Raw genomic sequence first — 27608 nt, forward strand, 5'->3', positions numbered from 1 at the left:
GAGTAAGATTAGTTTGGAGCAAAGTGGTAGGAAATGAGGCTGGACAGGTCTTTTGTTGTTGTGTATGTGTGTTTTTTTTTTAAAGATTTTATTTATTTATTTGAGAGAAAGAGTGAGTAAGAGAGAGAGCACACAAGCAGGGGCAGAGGGAGAGGGAGAAACAGACTCCCTTGATGAGCAGGGAGCCTGACTCAGAACTCGAACTCAGGGCTCTAGAATCATGACCTGAGCCAAAGGCAGCCACTTAATGGACTGAGCCACCCAGGCTCCTGAGGCTGGAGAATTTAAAGAGACTAGATTTTTATAGGAATTAGAGGCCCTTATAAAAACTTATGCTTTTTTCTCTGAATGAGATGGCAAATCACTGGAAAAGGACAAGCGGAAGAGTGATATATTTGATGTTCATTTGAAAGGAATATTTTGGTTATTGTGTAGAGAACAGACTGAAAGGAGTAAGGGATGAGACATCAGTAGGAAAGTGGAGCACTCATCTATCCAAGAAATGAAGAAAACTTGAAGCAGGGTGGTGATGGTCCAGTTGTGAGAAGTGGTTGGAGTCTGGATATATTTTTAAGGTAGAGCCAAAGGATTTGATGGCTAATTGAAAGTGGAATGAAAGAGAAAGAGGGAAACAAGGATAATGTTGAGGTACTGGGATTGGGCAGCTGGATGGAAAGAATTTCAAGAGAACAGGTATGTGTGTGTGAGAGAGATGGAGAGAGAAGAGAGAGAACAGAAGAGGAGAGGAGAGGAGAGGAGAGGAGAGGAGAGGAGAGGAGAGGAGAGGAGAAGAGAAGGGAGGGGAGGGGAGAGGAGAGGAGAGGAGAGGAGAAGAGAAGAGAAGAGAAGAGAAGAGAAGAGAAGAGAAGAGAAGAGAAGAGAAGAGAAGAGAAGAGGTCTGGTATATGATTTCAAACATGTTAAATCTGAGATGCCTTATAGATCCCCAAGTGCACATGTCCAATGGGCAGCTGGATGAATAATCTGGAAGTTGGAATTGTAGGGTGGGTCTTCAGCATCTGATCTTTATAACCACGAAACTAGATGTTACCACCAAGATTCTGAACATAGGCAGGAAAGTAAGTATGTCTATGGATTAATACCTGGGAACCTCCAAAATTAAGTAATGAAAGGGATGAGGAGGAGTCGTTGAGGAGACTGAGAAGGAGTGGTTAACGGGATAGAAGGAAAAGTAAAATGGAAGCCAAAGCAAGAAGATGGTTCAAGGAGGGGAAACAGTTGGGTCAAACGCCACTGGTAGGTGAGGCACGTTGAAGACTAGAATCTGACTGTTGGACTTGGCATCCTGAGGCCATTAGTGATCTCAGTGAGAACACTGTTGGTGTATAGTGGGGATGAAAGCCCTGTTGCAGTGAGTTCAAGAAAGATTAGAAGCAGACCTATAAATAAGCAACCACCCTACTTACGCTTATTATCTCAAGGTATAAGTGCTGTTTTCATTCTCAAACATGTTCCAGTTTGTATGTTAACTTATATGTTCATACTAACTATATGTAAAACTCTTTCAACGGGCACTGCTGGAAGCCATAGCTGGAGGAACTGTGCTCAAGCAAAATTTTTTGTTTGTTTGTTTGAAAACATAGAAAACAATACAGAGTATTTGCTGATGAAAACAATCCCATATGGAGGCATAGATGGGTGATGTGGGAGATAAAGGAGAGAAGTCTGGGCTTGATGTTTTTGAAAAGGCGAGATAGAGTGTAGAGGCTTGGCCTTGTGTGGGAAGTTAGTTAATCCTTTGTAATGAGGGAAGACTGGGTACACTGTTTGTTACATTGCTTACATTATATTTTTGTTGTGGATTTGTTTTCCACATATTACAAACCTTGTAAGAGTAGTAGATGTGAATGTCTTGTTCATTTTGTGGTAGGACTTTGTATTGTTCTATTTCTATTCCTTAGTGCAATGCCCGGCACACAACAGGTATGCCATAAATGTCTGAATGGAGCAAATGAAGGCACCGTGCTAAACCTGTGAATGCTTTATCTTCTCACTCAAGTTGGATTATTTCCATCAAATCTTGACAACCAGATTGATTTAATTGTGATGCTCTAGTTTGGGCCCACAGATAGCCTGACCAACTGGTAGGGTTGACTGACGGGAATGGCTGTGTTTCTACCAAAATCCATGATGCTTTGTAGGAGTAAAATCAGTAACCTTTGCTGCATCATTTTTGCAGTGGTCCTGGTTATGGTTTCAACATGAATTTACTATTTACTTCACCTTTGAGTTTTCTGAAAGCTATCTATTCTTCCTCAGAATACATTTGTTATTTTAACTTACTATTCGTATGACATATATCATTATCTGGTATTATCTAACCAACCCAGTACATGGGAAGCTCTTCGAGAATGGGAACTGCACCTTCATTGCCTTTTTAATTTTTTTTTCTCAAATTGCTTTGTACCATCGATGGTTAGAAGACATGTCTTCACCACTGAATTAAAAATCCTTAGTCCAGGCCCTAGTGCAAGTTAGATGCCAAATAAATATTTGTTGAATGAATGACTCTGTGAATGAATGATTACTGTCTGTGGTGTATGTTGATGATGCACAGCCCAGATCTCCTTTCCTGTTTGATGTGCCTACCCCCAGCTCTTCATTGCTTTGCTCCTGGAAGCTCACACTTAAAATCTCTTCCAAAAGACTATCTCTGGGCCACTGGAGCTGCATCACCTAGATGTTCCAAGAACAGGGAGTCCTTGGGATTTTATGCATTCCCCTTGGTAACCAGTATCTGATGACTGAGATGCAAGAGTATGAAGGTCTGTCTGTCTTGCAGTGCAAACTTGCTACTGAAATTTATACTCTAGAGCTCCCTGTGGGATGGGGGTAAGGCCAGGACGTTGCTCGGCTGATTAGCCTCCCTTTTCTTGCTTGCCTTGCCTCTTGTAGATTTCTCCCACGAACACTTCCTCAGTGAATCACTCGTATGCTCGCCCTTTTCTTAGGGTTTGCCTCTTGGCAACTTTACTTAAGATAGTGCATGTTTATAGTCAATTGATGTCAGGGTCAGGGAGTCGTATCCACACACTCTCTCTCTGAGTGTTAAGTTCTGCTGTTGCAACTGGCACTTCCTGATAGTGTATGGTTATAATCTGACTGCCAACCAAAACTGTTAACTAAATTTGATATCTGATATGATTGTAGGGTAGGAAGTAGCTTTACCATTTCAGTAAATAATTGTTATTGAATTTAGTAAATATCTTATTGAATTACAGGTCTTTCTAACATCAAGTCAGAATGCATTTTTCTAAACTTTTCTACTCTTTTTATTTATATACATCTCTGTTCTCCCTCCTAAGCAAGGATAACAGAGTTAATTGTATAATCAATTTTTTATATGATTGATTACAGCTTTCTTTTGTCTTCTTGTTGAATATAAATATCCATTTTCACATACTGAGTAAACCATTTATTATTATTATTATTGTTTTTAGTGATTCAAAAAGAACACAAACTCCTTTATCTATAAAATGGGATTGGAAGTAATGTGTTTTAGAACTGAAAAGCACTTTAGTCAACAACTTCATTTTATAAGTGAGAACATTTGAGGCCCAAAGAGGTTGAGTAATTTGTTCAATATCACCCAGCTCGCTTAGTGGCGGAACAGGACTAACACCCTACTCCCAGGCTGCTGTGTTCTCCACTGCTCTATAAAATGCATATTTCTTATTCACAGAATTGATATGAGGATTAGGGGCCACATCTGTGAAAAATAGATTTAGCCTTTGGAAAGAAAGATTCTGGATAGCTTTATTAAATCTTTATGAAAACTAATCTCATTTTAACCTTTTCTGTACAGTTGTTAGTTTTGTTCAGTTTTATGTTATTTGCCCCAGGCTTCTTTTTGGCCAAGGACTAGATAATATACAATGCTTGATTTAAAAATCAATAGTAAGTATCTGAATTGTGTTAGAGGTATGAAATACTTCAGCTGGTTTCGAAGCTGGGAGCAGTTGCAGACAGCCTTCCAGAATGGCAATCATTTATGTACATGAGAAGTTTGCTATTCCTACTTTGCATATTAGGAATAAGGGCAGTTGGCTCCAAAGAAAAGAAGGAAGCATAAATTATATTTTGTTCAGCCTGGTAATACTGCCAAAGCTTGATGCAATGTGTCTTTAACAAACCATGAATTTTCTCTCCTGCGGAGCCACCGTATCCTGCCTCCTTACAGCATAGTCAGGGAACCATTATACTAATCCACTGCACCTTCATATCTCTAGCAAGCACATGTAAGTGATAACTTGAATATTTATTTTGATGCAAGGTGTATAAATCTTCTCTATGTCATCTTGTAAAGTGAGAAAATTGTGACTTGCTCAACTTGGTTACTTTAATTGTTCAAGTTTGGTTTTTTCAGCCACAGAGTGTTTTAATATATGAATAAGAATCCTGTTTAATTTTTGTAGTAGACACAGTGATTTGTGTAGATTCATATATGCAGGGAAGATAAAATTTGAATACCAAAAGGCTAAAGTAACTTTTATATACATTTTTAATTAGGTACGATTATATGCAAGACCCGATGCTATCAGAAGAGGATCTGGGGACTATGCTCTCCATATAACAAAGAGATTAATAGAATTTTATGAAGACTACTTTAAGGTGCCCTATTCGTTGCCAAAACTAGGTAAGTATTTTCTTGGTTATTTTATTGGAAGGGATCTCTGAAAGTAGAAATTTTTCTTCATGCATTTATTTGATATGTGAAAATTCCAAGAGGTTTTTTTTTTTTTTTTAAGAGAATGAACATAAAAAATAATTCTTTCTGAAGAGGTAAAGTAAAACGTGATGTTTCCTAAATCTTGCCAAGAATTCCTCATAGGAATTAAGAAAGGTGTCATGTAAGTTTAGGTTTTCAAAAGAGAAGTAGCTATAATTCATTGACTGTGTGCTTGCCAACATCTCATTTAATCCTTGCAAGCAGTAGATGGGTAGGCACTGTTAGAACATTTTCTACTCAAGGGACTCGACATCCAGGGAATCTTTTATTCGTTCAGACAGCCAGTAAGTGGTGGAGCTGGGGTTTCAAGCTCAGTCTTGATGACTCCCAGAACTCTTCGGTGTTTTACACTGAGAGCACACTCATTGATTATTTTCTCTTTCCTAATTCTCAGATTTTGAACCAGAGTGTATCAGTTATTTCACATTATTTTTGTCCAGTCTTATTTCAGTACAGTTATAGCAAGTAGAATAAAAACAAAGGAGAAGGGAAATTGTATAATGGAGATTATGCTCAGCAAGAGTACTCTGATGTTTCTTCCTTTTACAAAGACAGTATGTGCAATAATTGTTTGTCAAAGGAATAAATGGATGAATTTTATTATCCTAAATTGAGTGAAGCTACCACTTTTGCAGGTGAGTGAACTATGACTTTCCAGGAAGTTAGAACGTGTATGTATACCCATTGGAAATGCTGAAGTTGTTTCTCCTTCTCAGAAAACCTGTTTTGAAATCCTACATCACAGCAGTCTTTTGTTCTCCTCCCCCCATCTTTTTGCCTTCCCAAGAACATTTTTGATCAGCATCCACATAAAAGTGATTGCTCATTGGCAAGAATAAAGTGCTTACCTGATCAAAACTGTTAGTATTTGAACCACAGGTTCCTCTCTCTGGAGAACCGGGCCTATTTTATTAAAGTAACTGCCTGCTGTGTAGCTGTTATTGGTCTTACAATGAATAGTTTAGAAAGTAGATAGAAGAGTTGATATTGTTACCAAAATGGGTGTGGCATACAATTTTAGGGAGTAATATTACAGAATTCTGAGGTCTTTTCGAAATATGTGCTCTTAGAATCCGTAAGATTTTATTTTAAATCACCAAACAAAATTTTATTTCAGAGGATCTATAGTTAGTTTAGTTTTATTCTTTCTTTCTTTCTTTCATTTTTTCCCCCCTCTATATTGACTTCCCTATATGAATCTGTTACCCTGAAATCTCTCTGGTAGGCACCCAAGGCAGGAAGGACTATCTGACCTCATTTGCTTGGGCGGTGGCTCTGTTCTCTACTCCAGGTAAAACCAGCTGGGAACTTCCCAGCTTGACCCTAATGTAAAATTCACAAGTGCTTATGTTGCAGGTTCAGCGAGAGGAATAAAATGTGGATCTTTGTCCCCTTCAGACCAGTAATTAGTAGAGGAACTCAATTTATAACTTCAGGGGGTTCCATGTAACTGTCAGCTTGCAGCAGGAAGCATTTCTGTTCCTCTCTTTCACTCACAATTGAACCATACAGGCTTTCATCTGGTAGAAAAGAGCTTTGTTCACTGTTACTATTACTTGTTAAGCTCCTTGTGGTGTATATAATTGAATGATTTGACTTACCTTAGAATACTCCTTTGTAGGTATCTAGGGGAGTTACCACAGCCTTTGGCACTTTATAAAATCCTATTTGAAGTTCTACCTATTTCACATGTCTATAGATATTTAGATTATGAAATAATGGATTTATGAGTTTGTTTTCCAAATACTCCCTACATAAAATTCCTAAGCACAGAAGCATGTTGCCAAATCCTTAGTTTCCATTGTATGTCATGAATAAATAAGTTTTATTGAAACCGACCATCTTTCTTAATGGTGTAGGTAGATGTGTCCTAGATGTCAGCTGCATCTGCCTGGACCCTTTAGGTCTACCTAGGATGGTTTCCAAGACCTATATCTCCCTCTCTCCCTCCTCTCTTCTATCTTTCCTTCTGTTCTTCCTCCCTTGCTTCCCTCCCTCCTTCCTTCCTTCCCTCATTTATTTAATAAGCACTTTTGAGTGCCCCCCTGTAGGCACTTTTCTACTTGATGGGGATACAGCAGTGAATAAAAAAAGGGAAAAAATCCCTTTCCTCCTGGGGCTTATATCCTGTTAGGTAGAGACAGACATTGGAGCAATTATTTACACATATAGTATATCAGATGGTGATAAGTGCCCTTACAAATAAAGCTGGAATGAAGGTATAAGAAGTGTAGGGGGTGGATGAGGCAAAGGAAGGGAGCCGAAATTTTATTTTATTTTATTTTATTTTATTTTATTTTATTTTATTTTATTTTATTTTTTTATTTTATTTTATTTTTTTTTAGGGTTTTTTGTTTTTGTTTTTTTTTTATTGGTGTTCAATTTACTAACATACAGAATAATACCCAGTGCCCGTCACCCATTCACTCCCACCCCCCGCCCTCCTCCCCTTCTACCACCCCTAGTTCGTTTCCCAGAGTTAGCAGTCTTTACGTTCTGTCTCCCTTTCTGATATTTCCCACACATTTCTTCTCCCTTCCCTTATTTTCCCTTTCACTATTATTTATATTCCCCAAATGAATGAGAACATATAATGTTTGTCCTTCTCCGACTGACTTACTTCACTCAGCATAATACCCTCCAGTTCCATCCACGTTGAAGCAAATGGTGGGTATTTGTCATTTCTAATAGCTGAGTAATATTCCATTGTATACATAAACCACATCTTCTTTATCCATTCATCTTTCGTTGGACACCGAGGGGGAGCCGAAATTTTAAAATGAATGAATACAGGAGGCTTCATTGGGAAGTTGACTCTTGAGCAAAGAATTTAAAGGAGTGAAGGAGCAAAGCCAAATGGATATTGTGGAACAAGTATCTAAGCGTAGAGGCAGAGGGAACAAAGTGCCCAGACTTGGAGATGGGAGCTTGCTGGTATATTTGAGGAACCCAAAGAGGCAAGAATGACGAACAGAGTGAGTATGTGGGTGAGAAAGGAGATGAGTTCAAGGAAGGAGTAATGGGTGGGTAGTGGATGTAGAGCCAGCAGGCCATTGGAAGGACTCTGGCCTTTTATTTTCTTTCTTTTCTTTTCTTTTCTTTCTTTTCTTTTCTTTTCTTTTCTTTTCTTTTCTTTTCTTTTCTTTTCTTTTCTTTTCTTTTCTTTTTTTCTTTTCTTTTCTTTCTTTCTTTTCTTTTTTCTTTTCTTTCTTTCTTTTCTTTCTTCTTTTCTTTTCTTTTCTTTTTTTCTTTCTTTTCTTCTTTTCTTCTCTTTTTTCTTCTCTTCTCTCTTTTCCTTTCTTTTCTTTTTTTCTTTTTTCTTTTTCTGGGTGAGATGGAATTCTGTTGGTCAGTTTTCAGCACAGCCTTTACAACAATACTAGCTCTGAGGTTGAGAGACCCTAATGTGGGGGAAATGACAGAGCATGAAAAACAGATAAGAGACTTCAGCAAAATTCAGGCAAAATATGATGGTTGCTTAGACTGAGATGTTAACAGTGAGGTAGTTGGAAGTGGTCCAGTTCTGGATATATATTGAAAACAGAGAAACAGAGACAAAAATATTTCCTGATGAACAGAATGTAAGATGTGAGAGAGAGAAAGACCAAGGACAGCTCCAAGGTTTGGGTTTTGTTTTGTTTTTGGCTTGAGAATGAGAAGGATGGAATTGTCTTTTACTGAGACAGAATGATTGTGGAAGGAGATATTTTTTGAGACTGATGGGTCTGTTAAACACTTAAGTAGCACCTTGATGTCTGGAAGGATTTCAAATGGACAACTGAATTATAAATATGGAGTTTGGGCGAGTAATCTGTCTAGAGATATCCATTTGCCAGCATATAATGATATAGAAAGCTATGAGGTTGGATGGGCTCACTAGGGTTGTGAGAGCAGATAGAAAAGAGAATAGGAACACGGAGGGACTGATCCAGTGTTTAGAGGTTAAGGACATTAAGAGCCAGTAAAGGCTGCAGAGAAGGAGTAATTGGTTAAGACATGAAGAAAACAGGAGTCTGCTGTTATTTCTGGGCATCTAGTGAAGAATTTCAAAAATAAGAAGGTGGTAAACTGTGGTAAGTCAAGTTGGATGAAGAGTGAGAATTGACCACTTAATGGTCCCAACCATGTGAACATCATAGTGACCTTGACAGGAGCAGTTTCACACTGGGCAAAGTCCTGATGAGTGTGTTCAAGAACAAATGGCGGTGGGCCTGGGTGGGGATACAGTGACTAGAGACAATTTAGACTATGGATCAACACTTCTGAAAATTCCCCATGGGGAATATTTCTTTGGGAATAGAGGAGAAGGGAGAAATATTTGTATTCTAACTAGTACTGCTCACCCTGGGTAAGAGCTGTTTCTATGGTCTGGTAGCTTGCAGATCTCAGATCAGTCCCTGTTTGAAACGACGTCAAGGGAAACAAGGAACTTGCCTTTCTTTGATTTGCATGAGAAAACCAAAAAATCAAAACAAGTAAGAAAACCCTCTGCCTGTTACCCTAATACCACTAAAGCTTTGGAGGTGATGTGTGCCTCTGTGAATGCAGAGTGTTGCACTGCAAAAACCAAAATGAAACCAAACAGACTCATAAAATGTAATATTGGATCTTCCATTCCTTAAAAGTCACTTTGCTGTTCTGTCATAAATTCTGAAATATCTTCTCTCTCCCCAAGTTCTTTTTCATGTCTAATGCTGAATTGTTTAACTTCCTCTGCTGTGGCATCATCTCGTGCTAGCTCATCTCTAAGGATTTGAGTTTCCACTCCAAGTAGTTTATCAGAATGGTTCCCTAAGAGGAATTCTCATGCTTGTTGTCAGGACAGTAATTTATTCTCCTTGTTGCATAGAGATACTCTTTTAGCATTTTAAGCCAAAATAGGCAGCCATCGTGCACTGTATGAGGATTTGTTTGTAAAATCTCTAAATTACATAATTAAAACTTATTTGTATGAGGTTCGTAGAGATTTCCTCTTTCTTTGTCAGGTTATAATGAGACGTATAGAGTCTAGAGGAGGCAATACAGGAAACCTTTCTATAACTATGTGCCCTGTTTTCCCAAGAACTCTCAGAGGCATGGAGGTTTACTTCAAAACAAGGTTATTGTAAATATATAAAGATTTAAGCTGTCTTTCCTCTTATCTCAAAAACATTGATCACAGCTACAAGAATGAATGGGTTTTTATTTACAAAATATGGGCCATTTTTAAGGACTTTGTACATCTTAACACATTTAATCTTTTTTTCCACAGCCTTTTGAGTAGTACCTGTTATTTTCTCATTTTCCGGCTGAGGAAATTTAGGGACTAAGTGACTACGTAATGTACTCAGTTCACACAGCAGGAATTAGTGGATTTATAATTCAAGCCAAGCTATCTGGCTCCAGAGCCTTGAGATTCTGCTGAAACAGATTCCAGAAATTGAGAATTCAGGGAGTTAAATATGAGTCACCCTAATAAACTAGATAATGTGATTGCTAGAGGAACAAATGTCATAGCTATTTTTGTTAATTTCATATTGATGTTAAAAATAATATATTGTCCTCGTAGAAAATTTGGAGATGCATTAAAATTAAAGAAGCACACGTTTTATAACTCACAAGGTCATCAACTAGCAGGAGAATATTTGAGTATTTTATTTTATTCTTTTATTTTGATGTAAATATAATTAACATACAGTATTATGTTAGTTTCTGGTGTACAACATAGTGATTTAACACTTCCATACATCCCCCAGTGGTCATCAGGACAAATGCACTCCCTCATCTTCATCTTTTATTTCACCCATCCCCCACTCTAGATTCGAATATTTTTATTTTATTTTATTTTATAGATTTTATTTATTCATGAGAGACACAGAAAGAGAGAGGAACAGACACAGGCAGAGGGAGAAGCAGGCTCCATGCAGGGAGCCCGACATGGGACTCGATCCCAGGTCTCCAGGATCACACCCTGGGCTGAAGGCGGCGCTAGACTGCCGAGCCACACGGGCTGTTCTATTTGAGTTTTTTTTTTTTTTAATTTTTATTTATTTATGATAGTCACACAGAGAGAGAGAGAGAGAGAGAGAGAGGCAGAGGGAGAAGCAGGCTCCATGCACCGGGAGCCCGATGTGGGATTTGATCCCGGGTCTCCAGGATCGCGCCCTGGGCCAAAGGCAGGCGCTAAACCGCTGCGCCACCCAGGGATCCCCTATTTGAATATTTTAAATGTTTTATCATCATTGCTGCTTTATAAGTTAATTAAGTGGCAGATCAAGTGACTCAGATTTGTACTGGAGTATTTTGTTATTCATCCTATTTATATTTCAATTAATTATGGCAGATAGTTTTTAGTTTCCTTTTTTTGCTATTTTATAATTAGTAAATCAATAAGTTTTGTAAAGGAGTTTGCTTGATTGCTTCTTTTCAGTACACTGTGCTTTTATGAAGAATTCATTACCTACTTGGCACAGTGCTGTGATTGTAGAAGGAGCCACAGGTATTTTGTAACAAGAATTTCTGGCCTCAAGGAGATTGTGGTTTTGTTGAGGAGAGAATACAATATTTACTGAAATTAATGGATGAGAGACTCACACAATAGGGAATATAAACAAGCACTGAAATTTTGTAGAGCAAAAATATAGTACCATGTTAAGTTAAGAATGTGGGATCGTTGCACAATGCTATAGGCATGAAATGCACATAAAAAGAAGCTTTATCTTTACTTGAGTCCTGAAAAAAGAAATACATTTAATCGGAGGTAAAGAAGAGGGGGGAGAAGTCATTTTGAGAATTATGTACGAGGGAAAGCCCATGGATACCTTAGGCTTTATGTATCATGTTGATAGAGTCTATTTATTTTTCTATAATGGGATAAGTTATGGGATAAGTTATGGGATAAAATGCCCTGTTGAAGCTCATGAATAGGAGAGAGTAGTTTGGATGATAGAGTTTTAAGCTATCAAAATACATTCACTTTTTTTATTGTAGTGTGGTGGTGGCGGTGGTGGTGATGATGATGATGAAGATGATGATGATAATGGGCTATTTGCAAGTAGTAAAGCTTTGGAGATTTTCCCTTCATAAAATATTTGTGTTAACTGCTAAGTATTTCACTCTCTGTGGTTATATATCTTTTTTTCTTTATTTTGTATTATTTTAAAATATTTATTTATTTATTTATTTATTTATTTATTTGAGAGAGAGAGAGAACGATTGAGTGGGAGAAAGAGCAGAGGGAAAGGGACAAGCAGACTCCCTGCTGAGTGTGGAGCCTCAGGTGGAGGCTCAATTCCTCCACTACCCTGAGATCATGACCTGAGCTGAAATCAAGAGATGGACACTTAACTGAGCCACCCAGGCATCCCGTGTCTTTTTTCTTTAAGTAGTGGATATATTTGTTGTTTCTAATTTGAGGATATATTTGTTGTTTCTAATTTGAAATGATAATTATATAATCCTGTTTCCATCTTAGTTTTGCAACTCATACTTCAGTTATTATTTGTGACTTAATGTTTTTTAAACTATGACTTTTTTTTTTTTTACTTTGCTTTTGTTTAGGTAAACATCCAGTGCATATGTTTTGTTGACTCAAGTAATACTGCTTTTAAAAATGCAATCTCTAGAATTTCTTTATGTAGGCTGGTCTAATTATGTATAATCTCAATTTACTCCCAAAATGCTTTGTTTAACCAGGATTCCTAAAAATATTTGAAATTATACTGGATCTGTTTAATTATATGGTTTCCTAGTGGAAACTAGCATAAGCCTCTCCCTGTGGATTAACATTCTAGTACATTGCTGAGGGGTCAGATGAGGCAGTGTTTTGCCTTCTGGGTTACTAGGTAGTGTAGAGAAATGAGTTTCCTAAGTGCCTATCCTTTCTTCCCTCTTTAGAATCAAATAAATATAGTGTCTCCTTATTTTATAAAGGTAATTCATTTCTAAAAAAAAAAAAAAAAAGCCTTCATATGGTGATTTTCTCGTAAACCAAAAGAGCAGTTATCATTTCAAAGGAAAATATTTTGTGTATATTCCTAACCCCCATTCTGATAACCATTTATAGTAAAACAACACCAAATCCTATTAAAGTGGACACAGTTACTTCAATATATATTACAGTTATTTTAGCACAATTTAACAAAGCATTTTCCCCTTCATTAATTATTCCATAATATGGCCACTTAACTGTTCTTGTTAAGCTATTTTGCAGCTATTACATGTTATATACTTCCAAGACTATACTAACAAAGCATATATATGATATTCAATGTTTATGGTATTTAATCACTAATGCAAAAAAAAAAAGAAAAACAGAATAGTAAAGAAGAAAGAAATCAATGAAACAAAGCATTTTAGTGGGAATGATGCATGAGATTATTACCGCTGTAAACTAGCAAACTACAAGTACGCTGAGTTGAGAATTTAATACAACAAAAACCACTTATAGAACTGGATTAATTAATTCAACAAGCATTCACTGAGCAATTACTATGTGTATTGTACTCAGCAATGATAATAAATGGCCTCTTCCACTAGGGCTTAAAATCTAGTTGAAGAGATGGTTTTGTATTATTTTGCTACTTTATCAGTATTCTTCCATGTTCAGTTTGCTTACTACCCTCCTTCCTCCTTTTCCAGTTTTAAGAATTTCAAACTTTCAAAACTCTGGATTTACTCCTCAGTAGATCTTTACTGATCCAATCAGGGTTTGTGAAAGATTGCTTATCTCCCAAATAAATGCAATTTTAGAAAGTGCCTAAATTAATCAGGGCCTATTTATAAGGAGACCTCCAAGGCATTGTTGCACATTTTCAATAGAGGTAGTTGGCCCTTACAAGTTGGCCAACTTGTAAGTCAGGATAACTCCTTCCAGTGTTTTTATACATAGTCATTGCCTAGGCCTTGTGCCATATACTCTGTATTCTTTCCTGTTACTATAGGGCAGATAGTGTTACTCCAGCTCTGGACACCTCCTCCTTTGTGCACCTGATCCCTTCCTCTCTCACCTGCTCAAGGATATCCCTTCAGCAGTTTTCCCTTCTCACCCCTGATTCTTTAATTTTCTCTGATGGCTCTTTCCCCAATGGCATTAAAAATATGGTGCTGTTTCTCTCAACCACACACATACACACTCACTCCAGCTACTGCACCATTCTCTCTTTCCTTTTACAGCTGAACTGTTTGAAAGTGTTGTCCCTCTGCACTGACTCCAATGTCTCTCTTTCCTTTGTCTCCTGAATGCCCTCTACTTCAGGCTTTTGCCCCAACGCTGTACAAACACAGTTCTTGCCAAATTCAGTAATGCCGCCATATTGCTAAATCCATCGGTCAATTTTCAGTCCTCTTGAGCTGTCAGCAACTTCTCACAGTTGTTCTCTCCAACTCCTTGAAACACATATTTCTCTTGTCTCTCTGGATAACACATTTTCATTTTTTTTAAGAATTTTTTTTGCCAACTTACTGGCCATTCTTTCCAACTCTATTTTTTCCCTCTCTTCCCCTCTCCAGCTAATTCATATTAGAGTATCTCAGGACTCGGGTTTTGGATCTTTTCTCTTTGCTATCTACATTGCTGGTGACATCATCCACCCTCCTGGCTTTAAATATCATCTGTTGATACCAATGATTTCCAAATTTACTGATCCTGCCGGGTGCTCTTCTCCACTCCAAACTTCTTCATTCTACTGACTACGTAACATCTGCATTTGGTTGCCTAATGAGTATCTCCACTTACTATGTTCTTGTTGGGGCTTCAGATCTCATACCACTACTTTGCTTCTTCATAGTCTTCCTCATCTTAAGAAGGGGCAACTTTTTTCCTTCAAAGTTGTTTTGGCAGAAAAGATTGGAACTATGATCTTTTTCTCTCATGTTACATGTCCAAACCATCAACAAATCTTTTTGGCTTCATATACTACGTATAACTGGAGTCTGACCACTTCTCATCATTTCCATGGTTACTACTCTCGTTCCAGCCTCTATGCTTTCTTGCCTGGGTCATGAGTCTAACCTAAATGAAAGGTGAGATTCAAGTGGCATGAGAACCTGAGATCTTTGAATTTACTGGTTTCTTATGAAGGACATTGGACTTGTCTCATGATGTTGCTCTCATGCTCAAACATTCCAGTGGCTTCCCATTAGTAATAGAGTAGAATCCAGAACCCTTCCATTGTCCTGCAGACCTCTGTGGATCTGGCCCCTTGCTCCTATTCTGACCTCATCTCCTCCTCTCCTACTCATTCTCCCTGTTTCAAATACAGTGCTCTCCTTGCTTTTTCTGCACCATACCAAGCATGCACCAGTCTTGGGCCTTTGCTCTATACAACAAAAACCACTCATAAAACTGGATTAATTAATTCAACAAGCATTCATTGAGCAATCACTATGTATATTGTACTCAGCAATGATAATAAATGGCCTCTTCCACTAGGGCTTAAAATCTAGTTGAAGAGATGGTTTTGTATTATTTTGCTACTTTATCAGTATTGTTCCATGTTCAGTTTGCTTACTACCCTCCTTCTTCCTCTCATGTTAGCTCTATGCATAGCTGAAAGATCATCTTTTCCAGTGAGGTTTTTTTGACCCTTCTATTTAAAATGCAACCTTACTGATTATTTCTTATCTCCTTTTTGATTTCACTTCTCTCCAAAACACTTTCTATTGTCTCCCTTAGCATATATTTGTGTTTTATTTGTTATCTGTCTCCATGTAGGCCTGACCCACACCCCAAATGTAAGCTCTATGAGAGCAGACATTTTTGTCTGTTCACTGCTCTGTTTCCTCTGCCTAGAACAATGCCTGGCCCAATGTAGGCACTTAATAAATTTTTGTTGAGTGAATGAGCAATTGCCAATTTCTTCCTGTTTTAACCATCTTCACATTGGAGAGAAGGCCAAGCTTTGGCTGCTTTGTGAATCAAATAAAATATGATTTATATTTCAGTAGCATAAACAAAGAAATAATGGTAATAAACCTTATAACCTTCTAAGGAAATTCTTTTTTTTTTCTTTTGTAAATGCAGGTGGAAGGGATGAAAGATGAGTTAGCTATAGCTACAGACACTTTCTCATTAAGGATTCATGTAAAGGAAGTTGTTGGTGAAAAATGGGTGAGTTGATATCTAGAAGAAGTATTGAACTTTTGGTTTATTAGCATGGCAATTCTGGAGGGAAGGAGGCTATTAAGAAGCTATACTTTGTACCTGGAATGATTTTGCAATCTAAAAATGAAATAACTATCTAGTTACCTATCAGCTCTTTTTTTTTTAAGATTTTATTTATTTATTCATGAGACACAGAGAGAGAGAGGCAGAGACACAGGCAGAGGGAGAAGCAGGCTCCCTGTGGGGACCCTGATGTAGGACTGGATCCTGGGACCCCGGGGTCACACCCTGAGCCGAAGGCAGACGTTCAACCGCTGACCAGGCATCCCTCTATCAGCTCTTTTCCCTCTTATTGTTCATTGAGATGAAAACAATATTTATTCATGAATTTGACATCATTGACTATCTACCATCTACTGGACACTGTTCTATTAGGTACTGGAGAATCAGCAGTTAACAAAGAGACAACAATCCCTCTCCTCACTGGGCTTTTATTTTAGTAAAAGAGAGAGGCAAATGATATATAGATATATAGTGTGAAAAAGTGATAACTGCTATACAGAAAATAAGGCAGAGAAGAAAGTGTCAGAAATGCTGGTGGTTGCAGCAAGGCATTACCTTGCTGAAATGAGGACACGTGATTCAAAATCTGAGAGTGAGGGTATCCTGAGGAGGAGGGTGTCTGACATGTCGAAGAAATAGCAAGGAGACCAGTGTGCCTGGAGCAAAGTAAATGACTGAGGGTGGCAGTTGATGACGTCTGCGAGGAAATGGGGCCAGGTTGTGAAGGAACTTGTTGGTTGGCCATTGAAAGACAGGCACTTTTATTCTGAGCAGAGGCATTGCTTTAGTCTTCTCAGGCTGCTATAGCAAAATACCATAGACAGTGGGGGGTGGGGCGGGGCTTAAATATCCCAAATTTATTTTCTCACTGTTCTCGAGGCTGGAAATCTGAGATCAGTGTACCTGTATAGTCCAGTGCTGGTGAGAGATCTCTTCCTTGCTTGCAGATGACCACCTTCCTGCTGAGAACAAGCTCTCTGGTGTTTCTTCTCGTAGGGGCATTTTCCCATCACAACGCCCCCCCCCTCCCCCCCCCATGACTTCATTTAAATGTAATTATCTCCCTTCCAAAGGCCCTATCTCCAAATACCATCACACAGGGAGTTAAGGCTTCAGCACATGAATTTGGGGGGGAGGATACAGTTCAGTCCATAACAGGTATAAGCTGGCATGGCTTCCTTTTTTAAAAAAAAATATAAATAAATAAATAAATATTTAAAGATTTTATTCATTTATTCCTGAGAGACACACACAGAGAGAGAGAGAGAGAGAGAGAGAGAGAGAGAGAGACAGGCAGAGGGAGAAAGAAGCAGGCTCCATGCAGGGAGCCCAACGCAGGACTGGATCCTGGGTCTCCAGGATCATGCCCTGGGCCGAAGCGGCACTAAACTGCTGAGCCACCCAGGGATCCCTTTTTAAAAAATATATTTACTTATTTATTTGAGAGAGAGCGAGAGAGTGAGCACAAGTGGGAGGAGCAGAGGGAGAGGGGGAGCCTCAAGTGAACTATGCTCTGACTGTGGAGCCTGACGTGAGGCTCAGTCTCATGACCCTGAGATCATGATCTGAGCCAAATGCAAGAGTCAGACGTTTAACTGGCTGTGCCACTCAGGTGCCCCTGGCATGACTTCCATTTTTAAGGGATCACATTGGCTGCCTCATGACTGTTGGGGGTGGGAAGGCCAAAGCAGAGAGAAGCTACTGCATTAATCTGAGAAATAATGTATTGGACCTGAGTGGTGACAGTGGAGATGGTGAGAAGCGGGCAGATTTTTGACAAATTTTGAAAGGAGGTTCAACAGGGCTTACTACATTACAATAGAACTTCAAATGAAGGTTTGATGTCAGTTCCTCTCAACTAGAGTTTAGAAGATTATGACAAGCTTGAAAAACTCTGAGCTTTCATTTTTTTTCCCCCTGTGGCTTACTTTCCTATGTAGCTACAGTGAAAGGGAGCAATCTTTCTATGCCTCTTTCTTTCTTGGTTATTTGAAATTTGCATAGCAAGGTAAACAATTTATATTTTTTGTGTTTTCTAGACAGAGCAGCTGTATTTAGAACAAAATAATGGCTATAATAATCCTTTTCTAGGAATGAGTTGCTTCCTTCACTGGCCATTGGTCAGTCTGGAGTTAATTATAGCCAAATAGCAACCCAAAACCCTAGAGAAAGGGAGGAACATTTCATTAAAGTCTAGGCTGGGGATTACTGCTGACAGAAGCACTGACAATCAGGCGATTTTAAAAGAAAGGTGACCATTTCCATAAACTTTAGAGCTAAAATAGCTTATGTTGAGATCAGAAGGTTTTTCAGAATAGCTTCATTTCAAGAAACTGAGACTGAGGGATAGTTATGTAAATTAAGGTTAAGCTTCTAAAAGTCAATTAAGGCAAGATGCTCTGTAAGACAGAAATAGTCAAAATACATTTTTTTCTTTGCTTTGTTCCAGTGTATTTGTTCTTTATCCAGTTCAGAACTTCTAAAATGTTTCCACTGTAAAGATATGCAGTGATTACTTCCTAATTGGTTATCATTTCGAAGGATTAGGAACTTTAAGTGGTAATCCTGATCAGAGCATCCCTTTACCTTTGGCATTAAGGTCTTTTGATCTTATCAGATAATGAAGGGTAATAAAAATCCTTGCTGTAAACTAAGGAATATCTACGTGTAATTTCATAGGGTGGAAAGCTCATGGCTGTTGTAACCGAGAAGGGTGTACTTTGTTTACTCCGTTGTGTGATGTAGGAGATGGGTCCTCGTCCAATCCATCAAACCATATCAAATTCAACTTAGATGTATTTTGACAGATATTTGCAAGAAAAGAGAACCTTAGGAAAAAATTCTAGCTAATGTACAAATGATGTTATTATTTGGAGATTGAATTATTATTATAAAATCAGCTATTTTTTAAAGTTTAAAAATTGTGACTCTCTTCACTATGACATTGGGGGATCCAGGATCGGGACTGAGACTTTTGGAGATTTCACATAAAAAATATGCTACTCATCCACCTTTTAGTGTTAAAATCTTTCATTACTGTCTGTGAGAATTTTGATGCTGCTGCTTATGGACTTTGAAATGTAAAACAGACTGAAGTATAAAACAAACCTTAGCCTGTAAGGGAGGTTGCAATACACAAACAGAGCGAATCCAATATGGTAGTTGTAAATGGAGCCTTTAGGGCATTTCTGAAGCTTTTTAAAGGGTAATTTTAAAAGAGAGGGTGAGTCCCATATGCCATTTTTCAGTTGGAAGAATTTTAATGGTTTGTAACTTAGATTTATTCTTTATTGGCTTTATTTTTTTTTCTTTATGGATTCTGTCTTTGTATGGGAAATAACTCATGAATGACCTAGAGTGTGTCTTCAACAGTATAGAATGAGATGTTTTTAAGCTTTTAAATTGTTTAGCATTTCTTTTTATTTTACAGACTGAAAAATAGTCACTTTGAGTTTTACCAATTTTAAAATAATTGGTAGGTTGATAATGTTTAGGATCATTTAGCTTCTTAAGTACATTGAGAGATAGCCTGTCAATTTTTATTAAGATTAGTAAAGTCAGCGGGTACATAGTATGAAACTTGATGAGCCAAATTTCTCTAGTGGACAAAACCGACACATCGTGTCTGTATCAGAAATTTGGTTATACCCCGAATCATAATTTCTTTCATCTGTTGCTAAGAATGAGATGTATCTCCTTCAAATTCGTATGTGGAAGCTCTAACTCTCAATGTGACTGTACTTGGAGATCAGAGGCAATTAAGAGGTAATTTGGAGGTTATAAGAATAGAGTCTTAATGTAATAGGATTAGGACTTTAGAAGAGTCCTAATATGATAGGATTAGGACTTCATAAGAGGAAAAAAGAGATCTCTCTGTGTCTTTCATGTGAGGTCATGGTGGCTGTCTACAATCCAGAAAGAAAGCACTCACCAGAACCTGACAACATGACTTTGGATTTCTAGCTTCCAGAACTATGACAAAATTTATTTCTGTTGTTTAAGCCATCCAGTCTGTGGTATTTTGTTATGGCAGCCCAAGCTGACTAATAATCCTTTGGGTAGGTAACTTTCAGTACTGTTTGTTTAGGTTTGTAGTGGGATGCCAATGAAGACATGGCTAAAATAAAGATCCTAGCCCACACTTGAATTATTCAGGCCTTCCAATAACAATTCTATTGTGTCTGAATTCCTTTGATCATTTCAGAAGAAATTATTGATTTACCTTCTTAAATATCTGTTACTTTGCTTCACCCTGCCCTCTCATCTGTACTGAAAAAAATCCATGATTACAAAGAATTCTAGTCATTTAAAGAAGTCTCCATAATCAATATCACAGTGTTCAGCAAACTTTCTTTGTAAAGGGGTCAGAAAGAAAACATTTTGATCTTTGTGAATCTTACCATCTCAGTGGCAACTTTTCAACTCTGCCATTATAGCAAGGAGCTGTAGACAACATACAAATGAATGAGTGCAGCTATGTTCCAATACAATTTCATTTACTGAAGCAGACAGTTGGCCAGATTTGGCCCATAGGCTATAGGGGGCTGAATCCTATATTACTAGATAACCTCTTTAGTTCAACAATATAAAAATTACAAATCCCTCAAACCAAGAGACCTTTATTAAGGATTTATTTTTTCTACAGTTTTATAAGTTTTTAAGAATCAAACTGAATCAGGAAATTCAAAATAATTAGTACACTTTGTTCTTAAAGGCATCTGTTTGTTCACAAGTGCTTACAGAATATACACATTAATAGGATTTACATTTGTATTAATGATTATTAATATGTTATTTAGATACTATTATCAATTTATTGATATATATTTTAAACTATATATGTTTGTATACAATTAGTTAATTTATATACCTGATTACATATTCACATTTTATGTTACGTATTCATATCCCATATTATGTATTTATACAAAGACTGTTATATGTAAATTATATAATTTATTTCCCACTTGCAGTTAAAATGAATAACATTTGGAAACTTTGATTTCTTTGGTCAGGATTAGTATGCCCCTTTTTCTCTGTAACTTCTAATAATGTTCCAAATTAAAAGGGGGATTAAAAGTAGGGAGTAATGGCTGAGATGGAGGAAGCGAGGCGTATGCTGGAGATTTGAGGAGAGGGAAGATGTGGAATAATTGAATAATTGTCCTGGAGATGGGGAGAGCAAAGTGACAACAGGAATTTAGTATGACTGCTGCATCGCATGAAGACCCACTTAACTGTGTGGTCATAAATTTAAAGTGAATACTATGATCCAGGCAATGCAGGTACAAGGCAGACAGAGTAGGGCTGTGGAGGTTTTGGAGAAGAGAGAATAATGGAGAGACAGGCAAAGGAGTTGAAGGTAGCAGCAAGGGAAAGACTGAACACTTAAAGTGATCCCTCATGTCACCTAACCTAGGTGAAATGGGATCCAGGAGATGAGAGGAGGAATGACTGTGAAACTGTGTAGAATTAATGACTTAGGGATCCCAAGAAAGAGGAGGCTGATGTACTATTGGGGCAGAAGCAGAAGAACAAGGCCAGGGAGATCAGATGCTGCAAACAAGGACCGGAATGCTTGAAATGATGACATTTCCAGGTGTTACAGTGATTTGAAAAGACAATGTCCAGGGTATGAACATGGACTGAGTGGGTCAATGGAAAAGATCACTAGAACTAAGGAGATCAAGTCCTCTCAAAGGTTTTGAGGGATTATCAGTATGGACATTGAAACAGCCAACAAAGATGGCAAAAGAGTGGTAGAAAGAAGTCGGTGTTTCAGGATCATCAGTGAAACATTGTTTAATGAAACACATACCTGGAAGGCAATACTGGATAAATTCAGTAAAGATGAGGAAAGGGGCATGTAACACACTTGCATCAACTCAGGTTAGCTGGGATTTTAGAAAGGTGGTAGAGAAGCTATTTAACATATAAGTAGCTTTTATGTACCTATGGGCCATTTGTAGGTCTTCTTTGGAGAAGTGTCTGCTCATGTCCTCTGTCCACTTCTTGACTGGATTATTTATTTTTTGGGTGTTGAGTTTGATAACATATACATGAAAAAAAAAAAGCTCAACATCACTTGGCATCAGGGAAATAGTGAAAGGGACCATAAGGGAAGGGGGGAAGGAACTGAGTGGGAAAAAATTAGAGAGGAAGGCAAACCATGAGAGCCTCTTGACTCTGGGAAACAAACAAAGGGTTGCAGAAGGGGAGGAGAGAGGGGAGAGGGGAGATGGGGTAACTGGGTGATGGGCATTAAGGAGGGCACATGATGGGATGAGCGCTGGGTGTTATACTATATATTGGTAAATTGACTTTAAATTTTAAAAAAATTAAAGGATATAAATCAAAACTCCAATGAGAAACCACCTCACACCAGCCAGAATGGCTAAAATTAACAAGTCAGGAAACAACGAATATTGGCAAGGATGCAGAGAAAGGGGAACCCTCGTACACCATTGATGGGAATGCAAACTGGTACATCCACTCTGGAGAACAGTATGGAGGGTCCTCAAGAAGTTAAAAATAGAGCTACCTTATGACCCAGCAAATGCAGTACTGGGTATTTGCCCAAAGGATACAAATGAAGTGATCTGAAGGGGCACCTTCACCCCAATGTTTATAGCAGCAATGTCCACAATAGCCAAACTATGGGAAGAACCTGGCTGTCCATTGACAGATGATTGGATGAAGAAGATGTGAGATGTATATAGATGAGATATAAAATGAAATATTACTCAGCCATCAAAAAGGACGAAATCTTACCATCACATCAATGTGGATGGAATTAGAGGGTATTATGGTGACCAAAATAAGTCAATTAGAGAAAGACAATTATCTTATGGCTTCACGCATATGTGGACTATAAGAAACAGTGCAGAGGATCATAGGGGAAGGGAGGGAAATCTGAATGAGAAGAAATCAGAGGCGGAGACACACCACAAGAGACTCTTAACTATAGGAAATAAACAGTAAACTGAGGGTTGCTGAAAAGGAGGTTGTGGGGGGATGGGGTAACTGGGTGATGGGCATTAAGGAGGGCACGTGATATGATGAGCATTGGCAAGTGATGATTGACTGAACTCTACATCTGAAACTAGTGATGTATATGTTGGATAATTTAATTTAAATTAAAAAACGTGTAAATAGCTTTAACCCACAAGGATGACATCTCCAGGCTTGCGTGTTGTGGGATGGGAAAGAAAACTCACCTCCCCTTGAGAGAGCCACATGTGAATAGATGCCTTTCAAAATACAGCCAAGTTTCAGTGAGAGCTAAAATGTAAACAAAACATTCAGAAACGAAGTTAAGATTGTGGAACTTGCTAATAACATATAGGGATTTCCAAAGAGTAGAATGGAAGAGTTTGCTCCATGGAGCTCCTATAAATTCTGTTGAAAGTGGCATCTTCAGAATCAACCTGTTACCTGGTATATTAGTGAAGTTTATAACTTGAGAGCTCAGAAGGCGTCGTCTTGCTCCCATTTATTTACGGATTTGAATCAAACTAGGGAATGCACACATAGAAATGTGGCAAAGACTCAAGATGATGAGACATGTCCTGGATGCCTGGGATTATGATGGTGTGAAATCAGGTAGTCTTGATCATCTATTAAGGAAGGCCAATAATCAAATCTAATCATGACTTTTTTTTTTTTTTTTTGGTCCAACTTTTCCTTAGGCAGTTGTTGTACCTTAGAAAAGTAAGAGCTGTTTTGGGAGATGAGAGGCATAAAATTCATGTCATAAATACACACTGCTCCACCGAGCTCCTGTAAATCCTGTTGAAAGTGGCATCTTCAAAATCGACCTGTTACCTGGGATATTAGTCAAGTTTCTCGATGTTTAGAACTTGAGAGCTCAGAAGGCGTTGTCTTGCTCCCATTTATTAGTCATTGGTGACTGTTAACAAATTTAAGTATATTAAGAGAGGCCTGAAAATAGTTCATCTGAATATTTCCAAGTCTATGCCATTATTTGCCCAGACTAGTATTTCCTAAACTTTTACCACTCTCAGTGCACAAAAGGGTAACGTATACCTGAGCATGTGCATGTGAGTCAGGTGAATTACTAATTGCAATTCCAACCCATTCACTGTCTCCCTAGAAAGCACTGAAAAAAGCAAATGCATGAGAACTGTATTGCTATATTAATATAGATTCTGCTCTATTTTTGACTCTGCTATATTTTTGAAGACCAAAAGGGCTTCTTAATAGTAAGCCTAATACTTTAATGAGATTTGTAGTTACATCTTTGTGATACCCGTAACACATTTCCCATCTGATCATAGCATTCTAAGATTCACTCTCTAGGCTCAATACAAAAAAAAAAAAAGACACATCAACTATAACACAGCAACATATCTATCAAAATAAATCAACTGCCATCTAAGAATGAGGATCAGCGTATTTTCTTCTTTGTGATCATTTATTTGTGGTTCTTTTTTCATTTCGTATCTTCAGTGACTGATATGTTTGACAACAGATATACGAAAATCTGACACTGTCGAAACACATCCTCAATTTTACTATTTGCTGGGTTTAAAAATGTGACAGATTCTGAAACATGTTATGTGTGTTCTGAGATTGACTGTTATACACATCCCTCCCCATCCCTGCCTTGTTCTAACCCGCACTTCTCAGGAATAGCTGTCGCAGTGTGAGGGCCACCTTCCCTTGGCCCAGGTGTCTGACACAGGGCTGCCGTGGTCTCCACACGTGGCTTAGTGAATTTAGGGCTTCGAGAAGAAGCATTGCATTAGTAAAAGTAACATCTCTTATTATTAGATATATACAGATCTGAAATTTATGCATATTTGCCTAATTCAAAAGTCTTTCTCACTGTTCCCGCCCAGTCTGTGATCATGACCTGGACATGGTGTTTTCTAGTCACTGGAAATGTCATCATTTCAAGCATTCCGGTCCTTGTTTGCAGCATCCTATCTCCCCCCCACCCTTTGTTCTTCTGCTTCTTCTCCAACAATATGTCACCTTCCTCCTCCTTGGGATCCCCCCAAGCCATTAATCCTACACATTGGCACAGCCATTCCTCCTCTCATCTCCTAGATCCCATTTCACCCAGGTTAGGTGATGTGAGGCATCACTGTAAGTGTTCAGTCTTCCCCTTGCTGCTACCCCCAACTCCTTTGTCTGTCTCTCCATCATTCTCTCTTCTCCAAAACCTCCCCCTCTCCAGGAGTTATCCCACATCTTCCCTCTCCTCAAATCACCATCATGCCGCTCCCCTCCTCAGTCTGAGCTCATGATCAGTATGCTTGTTTTATTTGAACAAAGTAAAAGAAGCAACCAGAAGTGAATTTCCTTCTTCAGTCCTCTGCATCCACACCCATGTGCCTTGCCTTCCCTCCTGGTATGATGGGCTTTTCTACACATTTGTATGAGGCCAGCTCTTCCACACATGGTTTTGATCTTAAACCCTCTGTCTGCTTTAAGATGTTGCTCTTAAAATTACCCTGTCAGGGTGCATGGGTGGTTCAGTCTCTTCAGTGGCTGGCTCTTGATTTTGGCTCAGGTCATCATCTTGGGGTCCTGGGATGGAGCCCGTACCAGGTTCCATGCTCAGTGAGGAATCTGCTTGAGGATTCTCTCTCTCTCTCCCTCTGCTACTCCCCTCTTCTCCTGCTCATGCTTTTCTCTCTCTCTCTCTCTCTTAAATAAGCAAATAAATCATCTTTAAAAATAAAATTACCCTCTCAATTTTATATCATCAAATCTTCCCCTCCTAACTGGATTATCCTTAAGCAAATAGGTTTCAATAAACTCTATCTTAAGCAAGCAAGCAAGCAAACAATACTCCAATGCTGATTTCTTCTATCTGTGGTTTCTCTGTTACTTTATGGCAAAACTCTTGCGAGTACTTTCCATACAGTCTCTAATTCTTACCTCCCCTTGTCCTTTGAGCCTATTCTAATTAGGCTTTCAATGTCACCAATACCTCTAAGGCTCCTATTAATGATCAGATGATGGACTTAATGTTACTTGAACCCTCAATAGCATTTAACAGGGCTGATCTGCTCACTCCTTCAAAAGTTTCCTTACTTAGCTTCTGGAATGTTACCCCAGCTTCTTCCTACTTCACTGGCACAGAATCCTTTCTTGGGTTCTCATTTTCTCAGTGTCTAAATATGTACTATTCCAAGAATGGAATGCTTGCTCTCCCTCTTTTTTTCCCCCTCTGTTTGGTGTTTCACTATTGATTGTATTCAGCCCATGGCTTTGGAGACCCATGTTTGCTGATGACTTACACATTTATATCTTAACCTCTGACATTCTGCGAGCTCCATCTTTATTGACATTTCAGATGCCAGGTAGGCAAATGTAAACACCCAACCTCAAGAGTCTTGTTTTCCCCACAGAGCTTGCTCCTTTTTCCATCTTTAGTTTAGTAAAAGCAGCCCGATGCACCAGGAGCTTTAGGTCAGACATCGACCAGTCAGCTCTGAATCTTCTCTCCTGTATCTCCTTTATGCGATCTGTCAGCAAGTCCTGTAGGCTTTTACCCTCAAAGTGTATCCTGTATTTTCCTAGTCCTGTACTAATTCTACTGCTACTTCTATTCCACATCATCATCTACTTTCTCCCGGGTTATTGGAATAGCCTCCAAATTATTTTCTTGCAACTTCCGTGCAGCTTTCCATGCTGCCCAATCCTATTGTCCAAACAACAAGCAAGAGTGAGCTTTTAAGAATGTAAATTGCATTACATCAGTCTCCCCCTGTGCTGTTTCCCACCAAATTTAGAACAAGTTCTTATGCCCTCACAGGAGACCCTCCATGGTCTGGTTACCTTTCTTTCTTTCTTTTTAAAAAATTTTTAAATTAAATTAAATTTAAATAATTAAATTTAAATTTTCCAACATATGCCACATTGTTGTTTGAGATGTAGTTTCCAGTAATTCATCAGTTACGTATAATACCCAGTGCTCATCGCATCACATGCCTGCCTTTTCTGACAGAGCTTACCCTTGCCTTTGTGCAAACTCCTCCCTAATAATGTGAACTTAGGTGCTTAGTTGATTATGCCACTCTCGTTTCCCCCTCAGAAACTTCAAATTTATGTTCCCTCAGTCTAAAATGCTTCTCATTGGAGACATATTTTGGAATATGTTCACATGCTGCCGCCTATAGAGACACAGACAGGCATTTTCTGATGAAAATGACTTGCTAGAAGTAACTACTCATTAAACCCATCTCCTTGTCCTTTTTAATTTTTCTTCATAGCACTTTATGCCATTGTGTTGCATATTTTACCATTTATACAACAGTGTCTAGTTACTCAGTTGGAAGTTTCATGAAGGCAGGAATTTTATCTTGTTAATTATATATGGTTCTCAATGACTAACAAGTAGTAGATGTTAATAAATATTTGCTGGATAGGTGAATTGTTGAAATATCATTGTTTTATTCTAAATCATCCCTAGTTCATTAGTTTTTTTCCTTTGCGTAAATGTGGATGATTTTCAATTGCTTTAGGTCAGCAGAACCCAATTTAAGAGATTTAAGTCTTATGTGGAACCCCAATATAGACAGAAAAATGTAAGCAGAACTTGTTAATGGGGCTGAGGGGTTGATAGGGTATCCCTCACTCTACCCTTTTGTCAGGTTGTGCAAATTGAAGTATGACATACTTAACATATGTGACAGAAACATTTTTATTCGTCTAAGCTTGAGGTATTTCCAAATTATT

General features: G+C 38.2%; 1 protein-coding gene across 1 annotated transcript in view; it reads left to right on the top strand.

Annotated features, from left to right (window-relative positions):
- TRHDE (thyrotropin releasing hormone degrading enzyme) overlaps positions 1-27608 on the top strand; it is a 368540-nt gene that overhangs the window by 102527 nt on the left and 238405 nt on the right. The window contains exon 3 of the mRNA XM_025476583.3: positions 4531-4657. Coding sequence (XP_025332368.3) covers positions 4531-4657 — 127 coding nt within the window. The remainder of the gene's footprint in view (positions 1-4530; positions 4658-27608) is intronic.

This window comes from Canis lupus, chromosome 10 (genome assembly GCF_003254725.2).
Source record: "Canis lupus dingo isolate Sandy chromosome 10, ASM325472v2, whole genome shotgun sequence".
Classification (NCBI taxonomy): Eukaryota; Metazoa; Chordata; class Mammalia; order Carnivora; family Canidae; genus Canis; species Canis lupus.